The sequence below is a fragment of the Paroedura picta genome, chromosome 12 (assembly GCF_049243985.1).
Source record: "Paroedura picta isolate Pp20150507F chromosome 12, Ppicta_v3.0, whole genome shotgun sequence".
NCBI classification, from domain to species: domain Eukaryota; kingdom Metazoa; phylum Chordata; class Lepidosauria; order Squamata; family Gekkonidae; genus Paroedura; species Paroedura picta.
Genome location: NC_135380.1, coordinates 9,775,496 through 9,793,775, shown reverse-complemented (window position 1 = coordinate 9,793,775; position 18,280 = coordinate 9,775,496). Strand labels below are relative to the sequence as shown.

The window sequence follows — 18,280 nt, the reverse complement described above, 5'->3', positions numbered from 1 at the left end:
CTCCCATATGACTTGGGCGAATCACAGACGCGTGGCTATACTTCTACGCCTGTAAAAAGGAAGTGCCTCTGAGGATGAATGAGAAGATTCTTCAGAGGGCTCGCTAGGAACAAAAACATACAGTCACCCTACCTTTCCGAAGGGGGTCGGTTGGGGGGGGGGGGGGAGGCGAGCTTTCCTGAGTCAGCTGAGTGGCTTCACTTACAATGTTTACTGCTTCGGCATTTATGCATGTAGATACTGAATCTTTGTTATTTTCTTTTAAGGGCAGAGGGTTTGTTTTTTTGGTTCAGACAGAGCAATTTTAGGAAATTCACATTAAAAAAAAAAGTTTCTCATCCTAATCTGGTCTGTGTCTTGCTCTCCTAAGGAGCAAGAGAGCTATAATATCTTTTAAGGTATCTGTCTTTTAAGATATAAAGAACAGGCACATTTGTCCTGAGAAATGCAACATACTGAAGCTGTTAAAAGAAAACAGTGGATCTGGAAAAAAAAAAGAAAAAAGGATGGGGGCAGAAGGGGTGAGCTTTAACACGACAAGACTCCTGCTTTTCCAGACGCCAGAATTCAAGTAACCAAATCCCGGTCAGTAATTCACTAACTCAACTGACCTTCTAAAGGTTCCATTATTGGACGGAGTCAGAGAAAAGCACCCCTTTAAGAAAACATGCTGTAGTTTCTAACAGTCTAGTCTGCCGTACCCCCACTTCTTCCCCCTCCCTCCCCCACCACCACTCTGCCGGGGAGGTAGATGGGGGGGGGGGCTTAAATCTTTCCTTCAAATCTCCAAATATATGAAGTCTGAGGAACAAATTCAAAGCAGGCACGGTTGCCTGAAGAGAACTTGGAGAGAAATATTCCATTTCATTCAAGCGCATCAGGGTCTAGCTGGAGCCTTGTTTGGCTAAGGTCAGAAGAGACTGAGTTCTCCAATAAAAACAAATCTCAAATTAATTATGGCCTCAAGCGAGGGGCCAGACATTTGTAGCTGGTGCATTGCAGTCTGGGTTTTTGGGCTTCTACCTTCCCTCCCCCTCTCACCCCTCGCTTTAGGCTTTTCAATAATTGTAGGGTGGCCGAGCAAACTGGGGAAGGAAGAATAGGATCTGCTGATAGGGATTGTGGCCAGATCCCTGATCCGTCTGCGAAAAGCCACTTGGGATGGCGACATATGAAGTGGATTTGGATGTGAGGGCTGAGAGGGGAGTATGTGAAAGAAGACTAGGGAGGCAGTGCCTCTGAGCATGCGTGTGGGGTTTTGTTTTGCTTTTTTGCTAAGTGACCTCGGCTGAGGTTAACACAGCAATGAACTTCATAGTCAAAGAAATGATCTGGCTCTTTGTTGTGTCTGTTGCAAGATGCAACTGCTTTGTCAGGGATGCTTTTGGCTGCTCTTGCTTTCCGAAAGGGGTTGGACTGGCTGGCCTCAATGGCCCCCTCCATCTCTATGCTTCTATGGTTATCCAAGCACCAATGTATTAGCTGAGAAACCTGTGCTTCCAGAGACAAGCGAGCTCACCACACGGAATGCGTCCTTAGACTATGCCAGACAGTTCAGAGGAAAACAAGATCGTGCCTCTTTTCTGGCAGAGGTCTTGTGCCCTTAATACCAGAACGACAGAAATTTTTCAACGATGCTGTTATTTCTGTTCTGCAGATGCCTCCTCTGCCAGCCTCAAAGGTCTAAGAGACCCAGGTATGGATCTCCACTCTGTTGTGGAAGCTTGCTGTGCAACCATAGGCCAGTTGCACATTCTCAGCCTAGCCTACCTCACAGGGCTGTTGTGAGGATAAAATGGAGAGGAAGAGACAGACGCAAGCCAGTTAGGGAAAGTTAGTTAATGAATTAATTGTGCCTGACCTGTAGCTGTGAGCTGGCCAAAAATATCAGTCTCTGAGATGGCATCCCCTAGTGTGCCAAAGATTGAACTAGAGTGTCACCAAACATTTAAATCCTTGGAATTATAGACTTAGAAGGGACCTCCAGGGTCATCTAGTCCAACCCTCTGCAGAATGCAGGAAACTCATCCCTACCTGGGCACCCACAGTGACCCTAATTCCTTGCCCAGATGATGCTACCACCCCCCCCAAACCCCCCCCCCCCAAAATCCCTGATCAATTTGGCCTGGAAGAAATTCACCTCCTGATCCCGATGTGGTGATCGGCATTTGCCTGGGCATTCAAGAAAGGGTTACAAGAGCCAAGCACTGACATAATCCTTTCTGCCCACCCACTCACCATTCATAGTTCTTGGCTTGTTTGTTTCATTAAAGCCTACTTTTATGATGGATGCTCATTACCTTGTGGCTGCAGCCCTGTGCGTGCTGAGCCGAGAGTAAGCCCCGTGGTACACTGCGAGTCTTACATCCAAGTAGACATGTGAAGGCTGCTGGTGTGAAAAAGAACCAGGGTCTCACCCACTGACCCTAATAGCTGAAAACCAGTCCTGCTCCAACGTTCTCGGGCCTGCATCCAAAGTACAGGAAGGCAAAATGTTTTCAGCAGAAATTATTCTACCTAATGTGTTTAGGGCGGTGGCATGTAAGCTGTAAAGGGGACATTTTGCTGCCAGAGGTCTGACCTAATGCCATTAATGTACAGCGCTTTGATTTTCACCCCGCCACCCATTTCGAGGAATCGAAGTCATTTATGTGCACAATTCTCTTCTTCCAGCCCATTTGCTGCCTTCCTTTTGTAAGTTCTTTAGCAGCATAGACATGTTTTTGCCTCAGACATGGAGCAGCACCCTGCGTATTCATGGTATATGAATTTGTTGTACTAAATGTTGATGGACCCCCCCCCCCATCTCCATATCTGACAATTCAGTTATTTATTAAATTCATTTATACCCCACTTTTCTCCCCAATGAGCACCCAAGGCATCCTCCCCTCCTGTGAGGGAGGATAGACTGAGAGCATCTGACTAGCCCAAGTTCACCCAGGGAGCTGACATGGCACAAGTAAGGATTAGAACCCCAGTCTCCCAGAGGGTTGTCCAGCACTAAACTTAGGCAGATTGTAAGTGGGTGGGCAGAATGGATTATATCTGAGCTTGGCTCTTGTGGCCCTTTCTTGCACGCCCAGGGAAATACTGATCGCCACTTTGGGGTCAAAAGGCAAATTTCATCTGGACCAGACTGGCCAGGGATTCTGGTGTTTTTTGTGGGGGGAGGGATCATCTGGACATAGAATTGGGGTCACTGTGGGTGGGCTGGTAGTTGTGAATTTCCTGCATTGTTTTCATGTTAGGTGTGAAGTTACCTTGCATTATGTGTGTGGGGTGCATCTTGCAGTGGGGTGAACAAAAGGCAAAACAAAGGCAAGGCAGGGCCATCCCACCCACCCAAATTGGTGTGTTTGGGGGTGGGCAGGTGGGTGTTAACCCTATCCAATTGAACCCCGGATTGTCCTGTCGATCCAACCCCAAAGCTGTCAATGTTATTTTACAAACTGCAAATTTCCCATTTGAAGGAATATGGCAGAATCTTTCTCCCAGCTCCACCTGTCCACGTGGGCAGACCTCTAAAGGAAACGGCTCCTGGTTTCTGTTTCTAAAATAAAACGCAGGAGCAAAACCTTGAAAGCGGCGCAGCTCCCTGTCCTGCTTCTTCATCGATTCGAAATGAGCTGCGAAGTTAGAGGAGATGGGGCCATTTTCTCTCCTTGAAGCTCTTGTAAATTTCAATCCCCTTTGCGGAAACTTTGTCAATTTCAGACCTTGGAATTCACTCGCTACTTTTAAGGGCAGCCAGCTCGTAGGTCACCCAAAGGTCAATCATACCTTTTTAAAGACCCCGCCCCCTCGTTAAGTTACCCGGGGAGCTTGAAGCTGGCCGCTATCGTCCTATCATTGCTTAAAGTTTCGGTCTTCTCTCCCCCTACGCCCTGCTCGCAATCTCTTTTGTAGTTCGGGGGGGGGGGGTGAGTACTTAAGAATGAAGCCCGCTGCTACACCTGGGTAAGAAGGGCCGAAGGGATCGGGCTGCAATATGTTTAGGCATATGGGGTGGGGGGAGAATCTGAAGCGGCGGTGGGAGATACCCTTTGTGGCTACAATGGCCGGGGTGGGGGGGATCGTCGTGTTGGAGAGTCTGTGAAAGCAAAAGCAGAGGGCTGCAAAGGGTTAACTGCGATTTTCTTTTAATTGAATGCCAATTCCTGTGGCCCCAGGCAGAGGGGGACCTGACCTCGCTAGCAGCATCCAGATGTGCAGATCTCCGGGGACGCCGCTGCAGACCCAGGGCTGGATTGTAAAGTAGACAAGACGGAGGAGGGGGGGGGGGAGACGACGCGTAGGAGAGAGGGGGAGGGAAGGCGGCCGCTCTGTCCCCAAAGTCACACACACCCCACCCCCTCCCCTCCCCGCGGCCTCCCAGTCTCCCAGGTTGGAGACAACCGTCGTTGGTAAAGTGCGAGCGCACGACTGAAGTGGGTGGGGGGAGGGCAGGTTGGAACCGAATTGATGGGGGTTAGTTTTGGAGGAGCCGGGCACAGGGGAGGGCCGGGGGAGGGGCTGTGAGCCGGTTTCTTTGCTGCCTGCTCTCTTTTTTGGGCAGCTGATTGAGCAGTCCCGCATCTTTGGGTTGCTGCAGCCGAATCAAACCTCAAATATTGTGGGAGGCAGGCGAGGGGAGTCGGAGGGGCGAGGTATCATGGCATCGACCTTTAGGTCACCCTACATCTCACCCTCTTGGTTGGACGCAAAACTTGGAAGGGGAGGAGGGGGACAGTGGACGTTGCAGAAGGTGACCCCGTCCGTGTGAGCGGAGAGAGATGATGCCAAGGAAAAGCGAACGAACACCCCCCCCCCCCATCCCATTTACCGTTTATAGCAGGGGTAGTCAAACTGCGGCCCTCCAGATGTCCATGGACTACAGTTCCCATGAGCCCCTGCCAGCGAATGCTGGCAGGGGCTCATGGGAATTGTAGTCCATGGACATCTGGAGGGCCGCAGTTTGACTACCCCTGGTTTATAGGGTTCCCCACCCTCCGCCCGCCCCTTGCTCTAGCGCGATTGATCTGTAGCTGCGGCGGCGGATTTCAGGGAGGGGAAAAGGCGCTTTGGTGTGTCTGCTTGGGGGAAAAAGTTTAGAGTGTTTGGGGAGTTTGTCCAGATCTGCCAAAAAAAAAAAAAAAAAAGGCCAACTCGGGCAAGAAATAATGTTGTGATTTTGGGGTTGGACCAGGCGCTGCCCTTTGCAACGCGCCCGGGGTTGGCCGTCCGTGCACGTCTTTTTCTGCCCAGGGGGTGTCCACGGCAATAAACGGGCTTTGGAGGGAACTGCCGGGACAGTGGGCGGGATCTTCGCTTCTCCCCCTCCCAAGGCACGAAGGGATGGCCCGGTGGGCGCTTAGGTCCCACGGGGTCACGAGGCCCGTTTACTTCCGAGTAAACACGCCCAGGCGCCGCACGGCACTGAACACTTAAGCCGCTTGGACTGCGGTCTTGCAGCAGTTTAGACGCAAGAGGCTGATCTGACGCGCCTGGTTGGACTTCCTTCCCAAAACACGCACCGCATAGGATGGGGCTTCGTCCCACGCACCGTTTCAGCGAGCAGCCCGCCTTGAGTCTGAGGCTAAGGGCGGAGTACCTGTTCCTGTTGTCACCAAAAAAAAAAAAAAAGGAAAAAGAAAAGAGCCCACCCCCAAACAGCTCTATAGCAAGAAGGCGGAAATAAAATCTTAATGCAAGAAGCAGCTGGAACTTTCGTTTATCACTTTGCACAGAAATCTGGAGTTTATTTCAGAAAAGCTGTTGCAGCCTGGCTGGCATTGCAATGCAGCGAAGTCGCCTTTGAAAGGTTTGCAGGATCTGGCCATACGCGTACATAATTCCACCCCCAAAAAAACTTTGAAAGGCAGTGAGCCCTAATCACTTGCAATTCTCAGACCTCCCCCGTCCCCACCCCCGAATTCGGGAGGCTTTGTTTTCTAGAGAGACAACAAGCATCAGCGTACCCCGAATCGGTGGGAGGTGTGGGTTTACGTTACGATTGCTGTGCGTACCTGCAATGGAACGATAGCAAAGGGCCAATCCGGTATTTCAGTGACTGGAAACCTGGTTAAATGAAGTTGCATTGCTTTATGACTTTCTTGGGGGGGGGGGTAGTCCGTTTATATATACGAACCGCTTTTTTTTAAAGGCAGCGTGTGCAACCGTGCCCAATTACTAAACAGTGAACACCTTTCAGCTGAGAGGGGCTCATTGTCGGGCACTCTTCCATTAAGTTCCCAAAATCCCGGCCGGGGGCTGGGCGCATGGCTATAGTCTCTAAAATGTAAGGAGCATGTAGCCGCGTTGCTTTAAAAAGAAAGAGAGATCATCCGCACTGAGCCGAACGCCCATTGATAAAATAGCCGCTTCGTCTTTTCCACCCCTTACCTTAACTGCTCCTTTTTTGGCAACGCTCGAGAAAACAAAAGATGGCCAAACGTCCCTTAGCGGGCCTTTGACACTAAGCAGTGGCTTTCGAATTTCAAAAGCGGAACATCGTCATCTTTAACTTTTATTCCCCCCCCCCGTACGAAAAGCTGGATTGAGTTACATGGATGCCTCACCAAGTGCTCTGTGCGACTGGAAGAGGCATTAGGGTTTTAAAAAAGAAAGAAAGCGTAGGAAGAAACGGAAATTTCAGGCTGCGGTGTTAAGCGAGCCCTACTGAGCGCGGTGAGTTTACTCGCGAGTAATCGCGCTCAGGATCGCGCCGCGTGGCGGCTTGGCGCCCCCCCCCCCCCGCTTGGATGGATTTCTGCAAGAAAGGAAAGGAAAAGAGAAAGAATCGCTAACTTTTCAGGATGCCCCATAGCGGAGAGAAATATGAGGAATTTGTGCCTTCTGGCTCAGCTGCGGCGCCGCACCGAATCTGCCCGTCGAGGAGCTATTGTTCTGCGCCTTATCTAACGGGAGCAAATATCCTGTAGGGCTAGATAATATTTTTTTTTTCTTTCCAAAATCCTATTTTGATCGAGGAGGCAGGAGCCCTCCGCCAGGCCCAAAGTTTCCTCCTCAAGTGACTTCACTTCCCAAAATTAGCAGGGGGAAAAAAGTTCATCCGGTTAACTGTCTCTCTTTCGTTTTGCGGCGAGAAGAAGAAGAAGAAGAGAGAGAGAGAGAGACTCTTGAGGGAGTGAGGCGGGGAGACGAGCCAAGTCAAGTCGCCGCCAGCCCAAGCCGGGGAGGGAAAAGTCGGGGGACTTGGAGGGGCTTCCGTCGGTGGCGAACCTCGAACCGGGTCAATGTGTGGACTCGTGTGGCCATCGGCTGGGAATCCTTCCAAATGGACGGGACGATTAAGGTAGGAGGCGGCCGGCCCGAGAGGACCGCGGGAGATGGGAGGGTGGAGACGTGGGGGGCGCGGGTGGGAGGACCGGGTTTTTTTTTGGGGGGGGGGCGGTCTTGTTTACGCACTAAATTGGGGATGAGCGGCCGGGCGGGCGACTTTGCTTCGGGCGAGCGGCTGTTCTCTCCCCGTCGCCCCGCTTCGCCTTGCGCCGCTTCTGCTTCCTTGGTGCGGCAGACGCTGCCCACGACGGCGTGGCTGTCTGCAGTTCGACTCCGGACTGGGATTCTCTTGGGTCCCCGTTAGTAATTCAGGGGAGGGGCGTCTCTCTCTCTCCCCCCCCCCCATGAGCGGCCAGATCGGGACTGCTGGAGGGGGGGGGGGAGAGGACAGGCTTGGAGGAGCTTTCGTGGAGAGGCGGCGAGAAGGGCTTGGGGATCGAGCGGCCGGGACCGGCTCTTTCTGTGCGTGTGTAGCCTTCGGGACCGAACCGAGGCGGGGAGGGATCTTGGGCTCCGGCGTGGGAGGAGGGACGGCGAGAGCTTTGCGTTGGCGTGAACGGCGGGCTGCCGAGAGGTGTGTGCCCGCGGAGAGGATCTCCGGCGCGGGTTGGCCTGCTAGCGCTCCAGGAGCGGCTCCGGTCCTCGCTTTTTTGGCCGTCCCTAGTTGAGGCGAGAGCCGGCCGCTCGTCTTGGGATGCGAGGAAAGGACTGCGATCCTCTGCGGGGCGGGAAGACTCTGGCCGGGGTCGCGCCGGGACGGAAGAGGCCCCGATCAAAGCGCGACGCCCGTCGCTGCCTGCCTTGTCCCAATCACTCCCGTCCAGACGCTGCGTTCGTATTCGCGATCTTTAGATAAGCCCCCGTCATTAGGAGCTGGTTGGGGATTAAAGTACCCCCCGGCTGTCCACTACACCTCCATGGGGAGGGTGGGGGGGCTAGACAGCCCTTTCGAGGAGAAAGGGGAAAACATGTGTTTCGGGGGGGGGGGGGTGACGCACGAGCTAAACCTGGTCCAGAAAGTTGGCTGGATACAGGCGCGCTCCCCCTTTCCATTGCGCGACTTTTGCGCGCAAGGCGGGTCGCCGCGTTAGACTTTTCTGGCTTTGGCAGCCCTGAAATGAAATTGACGATGGTGTATTTTGGAGGGAGGGCAGATTTCCCCCCGTGGGTGGGAGATCATTCGCCTCCTTCCCTCCCCCCTCCCACAATAGATCTCTGCCGAATCTAAACATGTTGGGGGGGGGGGTCCTGCCTGGATCCACCTCGACAAGTGCACAGATCCATCCTGCAGGGAGGGCAGCAAAAAAAAAAAAAAACCAGAGCGTGAGGCTGAAGGCGACCAGGCAGCAGCAGGCTTGCTCTTACGAAGGCTTCAGCTATTCCCTGGCTAACCGCAGTTTACTGGAGAGCGGCCCAGTTCCCTAGTCAGCCTCCTGGTCTCTGACCACATTCGTTTTCTCCCAATTCCCTTTTTACACAAGCCTAAGCCGCCTCCTGGTTAAACGGGAGGATGTTTGCATGAAAAGAGGGAGGGGGGTGTTTGCCTGACTGGTGATGGTTGACGATGATTCTTTGGTTTTATTTACTTCCGTATTTGTTTGCCCTTAAGTAGCACCGGGCTTGTAAGGTTTTCAAGTCAAGAGGCATTCAGAGGTGGTTGGCCGTGGCCTGCTTCCATAGGGACCCTAGACTTTCTCGGTGGTCTCCCCTCCAAAGACTGGCTGGGGCTGTTCCTACTGAGCATCCAAGATCTGATGAGATCTGGGTAGCCTGGGCTAAGTGGGTCAGGAGAAATGGTGCTTGCAGAGGAGTGAATCTCAGGGAAAACTGAGCACAATTCATCTCCTGGCTCTTTATGTCAGTCACACGTCCCCGTGTCTAGTGTCTGATGAATTGTGGGTGCATAGGGAGGCCTACCCAGGACTAAGCTTTAGCCATCTGATGGAGAGGCTGATTCTGTGAAGGTTCTAGGGCAGGGGTAGTCAAACTGCGGCCCTCCAGATGTCCATGGACTACAATTCCCAGGAGCCCTTGCCAGCATTTGCCAGCGAATGCTGGCAAGGGCTCCTGGGAATTGTAGTCCATGGACATCTGGAGGGCCGCAGTTTGACTACCCCTGTTCTAGGGAGTGGCAAGTTACAGGGGATGAGCAATAGGGATGTGATTGTCCTGCAAAGAGCAGGGGGTTGGACTAGATGACCCAGGAGGTGCCTTCCAACTCTATGGTTCTATGACTCAACCTTTGTACAGTAGCAAACCTGTGAGGAGGGGCACTATAAAAAATCATAAATAAACAACCAATAAACTTGGAAAGTGTGCCCCAAAGGGATCCTGGCTCCTACCTTATAGGCATCTTTGTCATGTTCATTTATTATATATTATATTATTTCATTTCAGAGGCCTTTGCTGCATACATCAAAAAGCTGAAGGAGGGAAGTGTCTCATGCTCAGATTTTGTCAGACAAAATCTGATAGATGTGTTTTGCACACACGGGTGATTGGCAGAGCTTTCTGTGAAAAATGTGTGCAGTACGTAAATGAGGCCATGTTTGTAGCATGGAAGACAAAATGTCTTTTTGGGTTTGTTTGTTGTGTTTGTGTGGATGCATGCGCACACACATGCACCCTAAATGGGGTTCACCACGGCAATGGACAAAATCATCAGAAGGGAAGATAAGCAGGGCTGGCACTTGGATGGGAGACCACCAAGAAAGAGGCTGGCAAGTAAGACTGAGGAAGTCTGCAGAGGAAGGCCATGGCCAGCCCCCTCTGCTGCTTCTCACCTGCCTTGAAAGCCCCTTGCCGGAGTCGCCAGAAGTCCGTTACAACTTGATGATGCTTTATGCACCCAGTGAACAATAAAGCCGGCCTGGAGAGGCCAAGCTAATTATTTTACGGGGATTGTTTTATGTGAAACGTTTTGAGTCCTCGGAGGAAAGCGGCCTATAAATATTATTATTAATAAGAATAATAACATTTATAGGCCGCTTTCCTCCGAGGACTCAAAACGTTTCACATAAAACAATCCCCGTAAAACCCCCAATTCCCTACAGCCAAGTCCATCCCAACATAACAGGGTGGCCAATGACGTTTATGCTCAGGTGACATGATGGCGCATAATGATGGAGTGTTCTTATGGCTTTTGCAAGCTCAGAGAAGAGGAAGGAAAATGGGTTAAGTTGAGATTCAGCCATAGTTTCTTACTACTGTTCAGCACTAGCAACAGAGAATCAATGCAATGTTCCGCTCCCTTCCCCGCAGCGATGCTATAGAAATGCCTGCCAGGATAGCCATGCAAAGATGAGCAGAAGAACTCATTTCTGTGTTGCTCATTTCTGCAGGCCCCCATTCATTGAACGACGCTTGACTTCCAGGCCTGTTATACGTGGCCATTGTGGCTCCTAAGCAAGGTGCTTTGCATGGGACTAGGTCACAGAAAAGGCTGATAATGGGAGTCCTTGTTTGTTGACTTTTATAAGAGGGACCAGCGTCAAAGGCTGGGGCATTATCTGAAATAGTGTGTGTGCAAATAAAAGCTTAGACCCAAGTTTGTTAGGCTTAAAGATGCTGCTGGACTCAAGCTTTGCTCTGTTGCAGGAGACCAAAATGGCTCCCCGCCTGAATGCATTGCAGACTGTCTGTGCTAACCAGCTAGGTGTCGTGGCCAAGCATGGGGGCTTCTAATTTGGCAAGCCAGGTTGGATTCCCTGCTCCGCCATGGGAAGCCAGCTGGGTGACCTTGGGCTAGTCACAGTCCTGTTAGAGCTATTCTCACAGAGCAGTTTCTCACAGAGCTCTCTCAGCCCCACCTTACCTTATGGGCTGTCTGTTGTGGGGCGAGGAAGGGAAGACCGTTGTAAATTGCTTTGAGACTCCTTTGGGTTGTGAAAAGCAGGGTAGAAAAATCAACTCAGTCTTCTTCTTCCCTAGAATGGAAAGCAGGAATCTGTCAGTTAACACTGAATATTTTCCCCTCCTTGCCCCAGGTTTAGTCTTTCTGAATAGATGGCATGATGGAGCAACAGGCTGTATTTCCTGGCCATGTCAAACGTTCTGCAGGGGTAACCGTTCATTTACCATAGAGTCTCCCAGAGCTCCTAGCCCCATGCTTCCTCCTTCCTCTTGACCTCATGACCTGCCCACAAGAAAGTTGCAGCCCGCTAATGGATCCTGACCTTCAATTTGCAATTACTGCTTTACAGAGAGAGTGATTAAGATGTGGAATTTGCTGCCAGAGGCTACAGTGATGACCACAGGCATGAGCTGTTTTAAAGGGGAATCCAGTAGTGTCATGGAGGAGAGGTTCTTATCAATGGTTACTGCCAGGGTAGCTGAGAGGAAGCTCTACATTCAGAGTCACAACACTTCTGGATCATGAAGCCAGGAGGCAACATCAGGGGAAGGCCTTGGCTTCCATGCCCTGTTGTTGGCCCTCCAGGGGAACTGGTTGGCCAGTGTGTGAGACAGGATGATGGACCCCTGGTCTGATTCAGCAGGGCTTTTTTCATGTTCTTAAAGAGGGGCTCTCCTAGATGAAAGGTGGCAGGTACCCATGTATATCCACTCAACAACGTACTTCAGGAGGAGAGCACAAGCAGGTACATGGGGGCCATTATTATGTCTTGGATTATGTCAAAAATTCTTGTCGGTAGCAAGATGTTTTCTTTTGAAGTGTAGTGCTAGGAAGAACCCATGTAGGCAATGCACGGTGACCTCTGTGACCTCTGTAACTTATCAAAAAGGTCAGGACTTGTCTCTTGCATTGCTTTCTTTAATCTTCTTGTGTGCACCAGCACTTCATAGTAGAAAGGGTAACCTCAAGGCGAGAGTAGACAAGCTTGTTTCGAATATGTCTTCCTCAGTACAGTTTCATTGAACGTGAAGTCAGACACAGTTTTTTTTAAACAGATCCCCTGTTTGTTCAATGAAACTGTACTGAGGAAGACATATTCGGAACAAGCCTATCTACTCTGCCTTTCTACTGTGATGCATTGGTGCACACTAGAAGATTAAAGAAAGCAATGCAGGAGACTTGTCCTGACCTTTTTACAAGTTATAGAAGTCTCAGAGGTCACCATGGATTGCTTACATGGATTCTAGTACTATGCTTACCACGCATCCCATCAATCTGTACGCTTGAAATGTGTCTTCCTCCCCTCTCCACTAATACTGTACTGCCCTCCCACTGCACCAGGTGCTTCTCATAGGGGACAAATTGCATAAAGGCAGTGAGAAATTCACAAAAAATCACTTGGTATTTGCACCTGCAGATGTTCCGGATCCAACTTCAAGAAACCGTTTCACTGCTATCAAGGAAAGGCATGAGTGAATAAGGAGGCTCTTTGTGAAATGAGTCTCTTCGATATGCACATTGTCAAGTCCCTGCCCTTCGCCTATCCAGAAAATACTTTAGCAGGCAAATGCCTGTTACTTTCTACAAAAAAAGAGACCCTGGTATATATTTAGAAAAGCAACTCAGATTGTTCGCCAGGCGCTTCTGCCCGGTGGTTGCAGCGGTGAGCAACGTCGTCGAGTGCAATAACAGCTTCTGGATGGCCTCGTAGCTCTGGAGGAGCCTCGGGAGGTGGGCAGGGGTCTGTGAGTCACATCAGTGGCTCCTCTGGATGCACCTGGCAAAGTAGTCCTAACGGTAAACGGGCACCGGGCTGCAGCTGGTGCTCCTAGTGGCACAAAGTTCGTTGGCCGCAATGTAACCGACGGAGGAGGGGGAAGATCATTCGAAAGAGCAGGCAGGGAATCAGGGCAGGACGAGTCTCCTGCATGGCTTTCTTTAATCTTCTAGTGCAAGGGTAGTCAACCTGTGGTCCTCCAGATGTCCATGGACTACAATTCCCATGAGCCCCTGCCAGCGTTTGCTGGCAGGGGCTCATGGGAATTGCAGTCCATGGACATCTGGAGGACCACAGGTTGACCACCCCTGTTCTAGCGCATGCCAACAGGTATCAGTCGAAAGGGCAGGCTTGTTTCGAATACGTCTTCCTCAGTACAGCTTTATGGGGCATAGAGGAACAATCAGCTATCTGCACGTCTTTTCTGTCCATGAGTTCTTTGCCCGGCTTTCAGTTCTTCTGTTCTGCAGCGCAGGGCCTGTTTCTGCCACCTGAGCCATATCTTTGACCTGCGTTGTCCACCTGCACCTCGCTTAGGGAGTTTTGTGTGGGACACAATCCAGTGATGGGTGCTTTTAAATGTACACAGCAAGAGTATATCAGGAGGGCTGTGGCTTAATTGGTATGTGCTAAAGGGCCCTAGTCTACTGCACATCAGCCAGTGTATGTAGATCGGGAGCAAATGCTGGCAGGGGCTCATGGGAATTGTAGTCCATTGACATCTGGAGGGTCACAGTTTACCCACCCCTGGTATACACGTTTTATATGTGTGGGACCTATAGGGAAAAGCAGTGTTCCCTTATTATGGTTTTTTTAAAAAATTCTCTTGACCTCTGTTTAATGAATGGTTCATTCAGTATATGTTTTGATACTGTTGTATCCCTCAGCCTCTTTGGTTCTCATCTACTTTGTGGGATATTGCCCCTCCAGTGTGTGTGTTGATGTTGTCCCTCCACTCCTTGCGCGAATAAAGAATCTGGATGTGGACTTTTGTCTCGTTGGGACCATCTCTGTAAGTTGGTTCCTGAATCTAGCAATCATGCATGTGTGGGCTCCACTGGTGGACCTCCTGGTGGGATTTGGGTTTCGGCCATTGTATGGCAGAGCGTTAGGCCAAGTGGGTCACTGGCTTGATCCAACAGGGCTTTGCTTATATTTTCATGCAAGGCCCCCAATGCATTCTTGTAGTTCCTCCAGATCTGCAAGATTTTCTCCTCTGAGAATGGTGGTCTCACCCATGTGTTCAAGTGTATGTACATCGGGAGCTATGCTGAAATTAGTGGGAAACCGAAATGCAACAATTGAGGTCCTCAGAGTGGGATGAGAGCTCCAGTTTTCACTGCAGCACGGAACGCGATGTGTTTCTGTTAGAATTTCTGATCGTTTATTTACAGCAAGAATTCAATCTCGCTGTTAAACAAAGAGAAGGAATGGAAACGCACAGCTGTTTTGAAAACCCATTTGGTCATGTGAAACTCATTGGCCAGATCTGTTTCTCTCCATATGTTTCTGGTCAAAAAAACCATGGCCTGTGATACAGATACAGCAGTTTTCAGATGCCACTCGCCTGCTGTACCTCTCGAGGGTCATTTCCGTGTACTCGTTCAGAGAGGCGATTGGTATCGGCCCTATATTCTTTCTGGAGTCTAAATCGTTTTTGCGTTCATTTGTGTGTTGGCTCCGTTGTTCTAAACCAAGCTCGTTTCCAAGAAAATTTGTTTAGGATTCTAATCCCCAGGCGTCAATCACACGCTCATTTATTTTATATGATGTCCTTGAACTTTCAAATAACCGGGCATATAAACGGTTTGGAAGGCTGCAACCCTAAGCGTGCTTTTTAAATGCAGACAGGTTTGGAGTGTCAAACCCTCAAAGTGTTTCGCTCACGATCATCCAGCATTCATCAGAGTGTGTGTTGCAATCTTACAAATAGACACGAAACCGTTTTCTGAGTTGCAACCCTGTTGATATTGATAGGAATTGCTTTGAAGGGCTTCTGAACCTCAAAGGATACCCATGTGGCCTCAAGACTCTGGAGATTTCCGTTTCCAGAATTGTTTCCCCCCCCCTAAAACTGAATTAGGTTCCTAGTCCTCATGAGGAAGATGACCTTAAAAGAAAAATTGAACAGACTAAAGCCCCAGTACAGGAAGATCAGGTTTCTTCATTCTCCCCATACAAGAGTATAAGAAGGACGGTCTAATAATTAAACCAAACAGAGAGAAACAGACCTATCCAATGGCAATCCAATAAATATACTCATAAAAGAAAGAAAAATGTCCTTTTTTTGTAGTTTTCCTTATCTGTTTATTCAGATACAAAAAAGGACACTTTTCTTTCTTTTATGAATATATTTATTGTATTGCCCAGGGGTAGTCAAACTGCGGCCCTCCAGATGTCCATGGACTACAATTCCCAGGAGCCCCCTGCCAGCATTCGCTGGCAGGGGGCTCCTGGGAATTGTAGTCCATGGACATCTGGAGGGCCGCAGTTTGACTACCCCTGGTATTGCCATTGGATAGGTCTCTCTATTTGGTTTTCTTAATTCTCCCCACCAAAGGCCAGAATTTTTCATCTTGTTTGGCTTTTGCAAATCTGACTGGGAGGGTTTCACATTTGACGCTGATCACTCCAGCAAAAAGATTTCCTGGAATATGCATCAAAACGATCCTTTGCACTGGTTTGGCATTCTCAGTATGTTATTCCGCACCGAACAGAATGCAGTTCGTGATACGTCAGTCAAAAGTAGTGATCAAACCCTCAGTTCACGATCCATTTTAGTATGATGTCCCCCTCCCCCTACAGAATAAAGTATAGCCCCTGCTTTGCCTAGGAGCGAATAAAGGAACATTGTACAAAGCGGGAGAAATCTGTAAGCCTTCATTTTTTGGTTTCTCGGTGCTGCTGTCTGTCTTTGGTCAAATAAAACGTTGTTTGATTTCTCTCCCCCCACCCCAAGTTGACAGCCAAACAAAATAAGGGCCTGAAAAACTACAGGACACGATGATCCTGAATTATAATGTTTAAACAAAATTTGCATCTGTGCTCCTGGACAACAACTAGCTGTGCAGAGAGGAGTTTTGAAAGGGAGTGATGCTGCAGCTGCCCTGGTCTTCTTTTGCGGGGATAGATGCCCTGCCGAAAGGGGCCCGATTCGGTGCAGGGGCTACAAATTGTGGAGGAGGAAGGAGCTACACTCGAATCAGCTTCCTTCTCTTTCCCAAGATGCTCATATTCAGCTCCCCTACGTTCGTTTTATCTCCACCCCAGCCCTGTTGAGGTAGGTCAGGCAGAAAGACAACCTGGCTGAAGGTTATCCAAATGAATAAAATAAGAAGTAGAGATTTATTTTTGCAGCCCGCCCTTTTCGTAAGGCTCAGGGCAGGTAACCTCAGTCAGTAATAACTGACGTGTTTTTAATGTAAAATAGAATTTTGTTAAAAACACATTTCAGTATCCCCAACCCACTAATTGAGTGCTGAAGAGGGTATCCCTTTGAGCAGGTGTAATAGCCCCTGGCTGGTGTCCGGGTGGATATTTCCTCAGGGAAGGCAGCCAAAATGTCATTGGATGTTATATTCCTGGCCTTGACCGCTGGCCTGGTGGAAGAGCTTTGTCTTGCAGGCCCTGCAGAGCTCACTCCCTGCAGGGCCCTGATCTCAGTTGGCAGAGCTTTCTACCAAGCTGTGACCAAGGCTGAAAACACCCTGGTTTGGGTTGAGGTCAGTCTCACCCCCTTGTGGCCAGGGACCCTGAACAGATTTTGGTGCATTGACCATACTGCTCTTTGCAAGGCATAATGGAAGAGGTGGTTCTGCAGATCCACTGGTCCAAGATTGTATAGGGCTTTAATGGTCAGCACCAAAACCATGAATCTAATCGGGTCTCCAATCTGGAGCCAGTGCGGTTGGACAAGCACTGGTGTCATGTGCATCCTCCACAGGGTCCCTGGCAGGACCCATGCCACTGTATTTTGGACAAGTTGGAATCTCTGGGTCAGTCTCAAGGGAAGCCCTGCATAGAGTGAGTGGCGGAAGTCTAGCCTAGAAGGGATCATTGCATGGATCACCCTGGCTAGGTCAGGAGCTGAGTTGTCATTCCTGGCGTAGATGGAAGAATGCCAGGCCGGTGGCATTTGTGATCTTGGCTGCCAGTGAGTTTGGTGAGGGGAAATGCCTGGACATCACTACAGAGACACCAGGCTGTTGAGTGGCTCCTTCTTTAAGGTGGGTAGTTGTGTTAGTCTGTCTGATAGCAAAGAACAAGAGTCCAGTAGCACCTTTAAGACTAACAAAATTTGTGGCCTGCCCCAAATCTTGTTAGTCCTCTGTTGGTACTCTAGTTCTTTCCTGCTCTTGCCTCAAGGGTTGCATGTAATAATAGCTTGCCCTTTTATACTTGTATCATGTAGACAGGGTGCCTTGTTTCACAGTATTCAGGTCTCACACCTGGCTTGCATGACCTACTTGATCCTAAGAAGAGCAAGTCCTCATCTGACCGGGTCATTTGCTTGGCAGGTTCCTGTTGCTGTTCATGGCAGCAATTGGAAGTCATTATTTCCAGCATTCTGGATGGGGTATGAGATGCCATGTACAGCACCCAAACACTCATTCAAGCAAGCTTTTATAAACCAGAATCGCAGTGAAAAAGCAAAGAATGGCTTGTTTTTCAAATATTATGCATTAATTAAACCCATAGATGATTATACTGCACCAGCAGAGGCTGATGAATGAACTGTAGAATGAACTGAGCGGTGACTCATTCAGAGATGCAGCGGGCAGACTCTTCTGAGGTTGGTTTATCCCATGGTACCTCTGCAGTGAGTGTGTTTGAGATACATCAGAATCGCCTGCTCTAACTACAGCTGCCCCTGACCTGGATACCCTGGGCTAGCCTGTGCCGTCAGATCTTACAAACTCAGCAGGGTCAGGCCTGGCTAATATTTGGATGGGAGGCTTTCAGGAAATACCAGGGACCTGTTGCAGAGGCAGGCAGCCTCCTCTGTTGGCACTTCAGCTTTGTAAGAGCTGAACTTCCACGGCGCATGAGAGCGCACGGAGCTGACTGAGAATGAGTGTTCTGCACCAAAGCAAATGGAATCCGAGGGCAGCTGATGACCACGCCGACTGGGTCGTGATTTCTCCTTCCCTCGCTTTGCTAAAAATGCAGGCTTGCCAGTGCTTGCCAGAGGAAGGTGCATCCTGACACCTGTCAGCGATCTCATCTTGTCATTGTTGGAAACCGTCTCTGCCTGTAGCGTCGCTGCCATTCCCCATTTCGCTCAGGTGTGCCATAAATCATATCTTCCTTCAGAAGGAAAGTAAAAGGCAGTCAAGGAATGGTCCACCGCCTTTCATGGGTTGAAAGCT

The 18,280-nt window shown here is 49.8% G+C and overlaps 1 protein-coding gene across 5 annotated transcripts in view; it reads left to right on the top strand.

The window, feature by feature from the left end:
- FLI1 (Fli-1 proto-oncogene, ETS transcription factor) overlaps positions 1–18,280 on the top strand; it is a 97,181-nt gene that overhangs the window by 9,904 nt on the left and 68,997 nt on the right. Inside the window, exon 1 of one of the 5 annotated variants that reach the window (XM_077305296.1) lies at positions 6,888–7,294. The exons of 2 other annotated variants lie outside the window; for them this stretch is intronic. In XM_077305296.1, coding sequence (XP_077161411.1) covers positions 7,236–7,294 — 59 coding nt within the window. In that variant the 5' untranslated portion in view covers positions 6,888–7,235. Of the gene's footprint in view, positions 1–6,887; positions 7,295–7,662; positions 7,744–18,280 lie in introns of those variants that run through there. 2 more of the 5 variants (XM_077305294.1, XM_077305295.1) reach the window with 2 other exon arrangements.